General features: G+C 33.5%; 1 protein-coding gene across 1 annotated transcript in view; it reads left to right on the top strand.

Moving 5' to 3' along the window:
- The first annotated feature begins 1654 nt into the window (after nt 1-1654).
- The window catches only part of LOC127277890 (protein sickie), a 157317-nt gene continuing 152393 nt past the window's right edge, over nt 1655-6578 (top strand). The window contains exon 1 of the mRNA XM_051299314.1: nt 1655-1735. Within this exon, the coding sequence (XP_051155271.1) occupies nt 1670-1735 (66 nt within the window). The 5' untranslated portion in view covers nt 1655-1669. The remainder of the gene's footprint in view (nt 1736-6578) is intronic.

Below are 6578 nucleotides of genomic sequence, written 5' to 3'. Positions count from 1 at the left end.
ATTTATGAGGTATTAGGACACGTGACTTATTTGGTTCGGGCGTGAGAGTATGGCGAATGCATTAAACTAGCATATATGTATATATAACTATACTATCAACAACACTGGCTCGTGACCTTTATGGAAGTTGGAGGGTGGTTGTGCTGGGTGTTGAGCCTCATTAGACAACAAGAGACCCCATATATTGAACTTGAACTACCATGAGACAATTAGATTGCACACGCTAAACCGGGAACTAACAATGTTACCACTATTTTCAAACTCTTCGTAAGCAATATATTTTATTTTTTTAAATTAAAGTTACATCTCGTTTTTGTTTGTATGTGTATTTCAATCTTCCTACTAGTCTGACTTACAATTGAAGCGTGTAGTGATGTTTTAAAATTGTTTATTACTTCAAAGAAAACATTATCAGCTAAATTTACAGCTCCCGTGATAAGTTATTAGGAGATAATAAAATTAGCAATTAACTATGATTCTAATATAGAGTAAAATACTACGTTGTGAAAATGAAAAGGGCAGATTTTTAAAAAAATTTCTTGTGGTCCTCGTCAACAACTCGAGAATTTATTATACTTAAAATGGGGTTTCTTTTACAAGAAGTAGTTTGTTTCTCGGTAACTGCTTACGTTATATGACTTATTATTCGAAAATTATAGCTGCGTCTTTAAACGTGTTATTATTCATTTTTAACTGACATAATATGACTACGAGAGTTCTGCGGTGCTGAAAAATTGAGTATGAAAGTAATTTATAAGATAATTAATTAATCTAAGTTGGAATTTATCAATTTATTTAACAAATATTGCACCTTACTTTTGTTAATAATTTTAAACGCTATTCGTGCTCTATGAGGAGACAAAAAAAGTCTGAGTAACATATAAAACATTTGATGCGCGTTTTGACACACTTTCCACTTTTTGTTATTTTATTATTATTGGTGAAGTAAATTTGTTTTGTACACATAAAGCATTTTATTTTATTTTGGCGAGAAATGGCGTCGACGAAAGTGGCAGACTTGCAAAGCATGAGGATAGCTGGAATTCAGAGCTTTCCCTTTTCCCCATTGCCGAATATGTCATTTGGTACCTGAGTCACGTACCTCTTCGTATTGACAGGCCAACCAGCCATCCACCCTACTGTCACTATCTCCCTATTTTCCTCTCACTCGACTGCTTACTTTTACATCCTTCTCTGCCTCTCCTTTCGACTCCTGTTCCAGGGTCAGCTCATCCGTGGAATAGCTAAGGTTTCGCAGATGAGAACTTTTTTCGTTTTTTTTTCCAGTTTCCTTCTTTTTTGTGCTTCCCATTTTCTTAGGATCCCTCACTTCTTTTTATTTTACCCCTGGGAAGATATGAAGGAATAGTGTTACACCCAGAACGAGCTTTTCATTAAAATTCTACCAACTCATACCGATTGATTTTTTCTTGCTGATTTCTGCTTCTCTTGTTTTCTTCTCTATACCCAAACTGCATACTATGATTTTCCACACATAAAAAATGTAAAAATCGTTTATTGGAAATTGCTATTATGATGAATATATTTTAAATTCAAATTATATCTAACTTGTAATATTATATTTACATATTTTTTCTCGATGAATATTGAATAAACACTTTTTTTTACAGGATAATTGTTCATAATCTGGGATAGTTATGTTGTAACGATGAGCCAACAAGCTGTTGTGCAAACCCAACGTGCTGCGAGGTTTTCGCCACAGGATACTGTAAAGGTAACCATTTTTATTTATATGTGCAACATGAAATGGCAACATGTAAACAAAATTCTTTCTCTCGGCTTCTTTTGTCGATAACCACCAAAGAGCTAGGAAACATCACTTCATAAGAATTGTATGAATTTATTTTTTTAATTTTGTAGTGTGATATAGTGATTTTGCTATTTTGTGTTTATATTGGGATATAATTTTGGGATCTTTTATTTTATCATGTCACAGAAATTTTCCTCTAAAAAAGGTTTAATTATATTTCTCTTCTCCGAGACAGAATTGTAATTAGCGACACAAGATTTGTTCCCCTCAGTCTATACATCTATCTGTAAATTACGTCACGATAGTAGCTACAATTTACCCCTTGTCGAGGTTAATCCTATCAGAACGTGTCTGACTGTACTCGACCTTGTATCACTTTTCACCCTGCAGGTATACATCCGTTATTTCATGGATTCGCTGCGGGATGTCGCTAGCTTCACAGATCATTTAGATAATATTTTGGTAAATAGATATTCTTAGTTTACTTGTGTGATTCTTGGTAACTCTTCTAATTAATTCTCTATAGTATAACATGAGACAAAGTGATTTATACACATGACTTTATCATTTTCCATTAGTTTCATATATTTTTCGCCCCTTCTGGATTGTACTTTAAGGCCAGGTCCAAGTCGTGTTAGCTGTTCCATTGAAACTTCAAAGGAACAGCTGACTCGACTTGGACCTGGCCTTAAAGTTTCCTCCCGCTTCTTGTTTACTAGTTAACAATATGTAATCAGCAAACATTCTCGAATAACAAGTATTGATAGCTACTGCAATTGACACTTTCCAGTAGGTTGAACTTTTCAACTTTTCCCTCAATTTTTTTACATGTTGAAAATGTTTGTAAGCTTTAACGTGCAAAAAAGATATTGATTCACATGGATTAAAGAAATGAATATTGCTTTACTTAGCATTTCATTATGCTAAAATAAAATGTAATTACTTAAAACAATTCACAAAGTTATATTGGGTAGAAAATTTTTTTTTAATTGAGATTGAGTACAATGATGAGAGTGAATACAATGATTTTAATACTACTACATTTTTAAAGAATTGTTTAAAAAAATTTACTTGATACAAATAATAAATTATTTATCTCTAGCATTTCAAAAGAAAAAAATTATTTCATTCAATGGAATTTAGAATTCTTTATAAAATCTCTTTTCCTTGTGTTAAGAATCGCTTGTGGTTTTCAGGTTGCAGTATAATCACTGCTTTATGAGTGTTTACCTTTTAGGTTCAAATCAAAAGAATGATAGAAAGTGTGTGTGTGAGAGAGAGAGAGAGAGAGAGAGAGAGAGAGAGAGAGAGAGAGAGAGAGAGAGAGAGAGAGAGAGAGAGAGAGAGAGAGAGAGAAGATTTGGACCACACCCCTGCAATAAGAACGAGATGATACCATTGCTTTGACCTTTTTCCGACCCCCACAGAGTTCCCCTGTAACGCTCGGAAAACCTTTCTCACAGACTCCATAGATAATTAAAGATACAACGCCTACGCATCTCTCGCTTCTAACAGAGATCGCGCGAGGGAGTTGAATTCTAGGACTTGGTGAGGAATTCTCGCACTAAATTGGCTTACGCCTGCAGAATTTACTCTCTCCCTTACACGCTCACAAATATTCTTACTCCCTCAGCAAATTTACCGGAAAACATGTATCCCTTCCCGAAACACACACTATATTCTTGTGATGCTGTTTAGAGTGAGACCTTCCGTCCAACATCTTGGCGGGTTCTTCCTATAAGTTTGTGTGGTTCCAAGTCTCGTTCCCAGCTAAACACACGATGATAATTAATTGGTGGGTTGGAATCTTGGAAAGTTCTGTCCGAACTTTCACGGTTCCATGAGTTAGTGAGAAATTGAATTAAACTATTTTGGTTCGCTGATCATTCACAATAATACTAATAAACATCATTTAATTACCCATTTCAAAAAAGATCGTTTGGAATTTGTTAATTATTGTATAAAATACTATCACAAAAGTTCCAATGAACTTGGTAATTTCTTTCGGAGAAAAATAATGGTACAGACATTATGCTTTGAGGGGAGCGAATAGCAACCTTAATCTGCTTTTTCGAAATAGTTTCGATATCTTCAAATGACTTTATCCCCAGGATTGTCTAAGTAAATATATTTCTCGTTCTTAGAGAATTTTGCATATTATAACCTGTTATCTAGATTAAAACTGTTTTCCAAACAATATTTAAGATTGAAATTGCATATTACGTATATATCATTGTTAAATTATTTCCAATATTATTTGATATTTGAACTGTATTTATATAGGATTTGAAAAATATGAAACAAATTATACGATAAAAGTTTTACAATATCGTATTTTGTATCATTTAAGTCAAGTAGAAAAATAATGAATTAAAGATAACCCATTTTATTGGAAGTAACCGATTTTCTCTTATTGTTATCTTTATTCTCCGTTTCTTTTTCCCTTCCCTTTTATTTACCGACAAAACTCTTCTTCACTGGTGCTTTACGAAATGGGATAAGCCTTTTCTTTAAACCTTGGATCTACCCCCCCCCCCCCTCACTCTCTCTTTTCATATGCGTATTATTCTAGTTACAATTTTACCTGAAAGGGAGGAAGTTTAAAAATGGTTGTGTGGAAGTCAAATCGCCTGAGATAAGGCTGAATTTTTCGCGCGACCGAATTTTCCACGCCCCTGGGCTTAAAAAAGGGCTTTTACCATACGATAAGACCTTAATCGAAGATTAATACAACCAGGTTATTTTATTCAAAATCCGCTGTCACGCATCAGGATTATATTAGTAGGGTTGTAAGCTTTCCGTGACATGATCAAATCGACCTCCCCATTATTAATGCTGTCTCGTTGTTATCGAAAAGAATCTGTTTCAAGAGATTATGATATTTATCAAAAATACTGAGTAATCGGCGTTGCATAACATTTTTGAAACAAATTACTTTGATTGAATAGATGAGTTATTTATACGTAAATATTGTGAATATGCTGTGCTCTTTATTAAGCTTAATGGCAGTATCATTTTAAAACTTGAAATACTTGTAAACCATTTTCCTGTTCAATGGTTTCGACTACATCTTTCTATAGAATTTATTATTAATTGGACAGTTTATAAAATATTCTTTATATTTAAAAATTATACTTTTATAAAATAAAAAAAGCAAAAAAGTGCGAGATAATAGTAATATTGAGAGCAAAAAAATTTCGACTTTTCTCTTTTTTACAAAACTTGTGTCAATCATTAATACGCCAAGGTAACCATTGATATCAATTATAAGTTTTTCAAGAGTACATATAGTTCGATCAAGAATGTAAAGGCTGTAGAATTCGAAGTAGAGGACCAAAGCATGGTTAGCCTCTCGTGTAGTTACAGCTGCTGTCACATAAATATCTTGAAACTTCTGAATTTCGGAAACCACCCTCTCAAGTAACCGTCTTTCGAAAAGTTGCAGAAACTCCGATTCTCGATATCGATTCTCAATTCTTACCAAGAGTGCGAAAGAAAATGAACGACAAAAAGGTTTCCAAATGTAAGGATCCTCGCAAAGAGAACGCATTAGCAAAACTAGAAGGAATTTACCACATGACACCATTTTTGTGTGTTGTTTTTATTAAAAAATAAGTCCGTCAAAGCTTCCAAGGATAATTTTGAAATGGTTTGTTTGTAAAGTTCAATACCGCCATAATGTCGTTGTTAAGACAACCTCTATAGTACTTGCTTTCAACCCTTCACTTCTTACACAACAATCAACCCTTAATTTGTGCGAAACGTGCACCCAAATTGCTGGTTATATTCACCCTTGTAAGATTGATAATTCTATTTGCTAATCGAGCTGTAACGCTATGCGTATACACCACTTATAAAACAGCAAATGTAATTGACATGAATTGCCGCTTAAAATGGGAGTAATACTAATTGCATTTGAAAATCGTTAAGCTTATAGTTTGAAGGGATTCTAAAAACATTGCGAAGGCTTTGTTTTTAGTAAATTGTAATTAATTTAATTTGAAATGTAAAATTTATACTGTATGTTGAACAAAGTTGTTCTATTTAAACAGACGACTTAAAATAATTAAATGCAGTACCATCGCTAACTGAAGCCAAATTTTTAATTCTTTCATGTTAATGTTTAAGTAATTATATAATCTAATACATTATAGTTAACTAATGAGCATATTAATAATGTGAAAATTATATACTTTGGTGAATTTTTTATTTAGTGAAAACTGGATATAAATATAGAAAGGCATATGAATAATTTTTCTTGTAAATATATTCTGTTTTAGAATCTTGAAACAGAATTTGACGATACAAGTTTGGTAATTGGATAAGGCTATTGTAAATAGCGAGTAGGTTTGTGGCGTTGCTGTATCAAATTATCATGTATAACAGGAAATATATTCAGCACATGAGAATACCGCTACTACAAACTTGGAACATCTCTATCTCGCTTTTCCTTTGCGTCCGTCAAACTGGTAATTTCGAGATGTGAACTTGTGCGTGCCGACCCTACAAGAGGTCACAAGAAGCTTCACGTCTCTCTCTCTCTCTCTCTCTCTCTCTCTCTCTCTCTCTCTCTCTCTCTCTCTCTCTGGAAACACGTCCTCATCTCTCCGCTTATCTACTTCTTCTCCGTTATCAGAAACCTCGAATGGAAGTTGCTGGAAACTTTCGATATTACCGTAGAAATAATAAAGAGGTACAATGATAGGATACAAATATCTTCCTCGCTTTTTTGCTTAGAGACTTCCTTTTTTAGGATCCTCTTGAAACATCTGTTTATATAACAAAAGAAACATTAGCCCCCAGCAAA

This window comes from Leptopilina boulardi, unplaced genomic scaffold (genome assembly GCF_019393585.1).
Source record: "Leptopilina boulardi isolate dan_hultmark-lab unplaced genomic scaffold, ZJU_Lbou_2.1 LbouV2_19, whole genome shotgun sequence".
Classification (NCBI taxonomy): domain Eukaryota; kingdom Metazoa; phylum Arthropoda; class Insecta; order Hymenoptera; family Figitidae; genus Leptopilina; species Leptopilina boulardi.
This window is presented reverse-complemented; position numbering and strand designations above follow the sequence as displayed.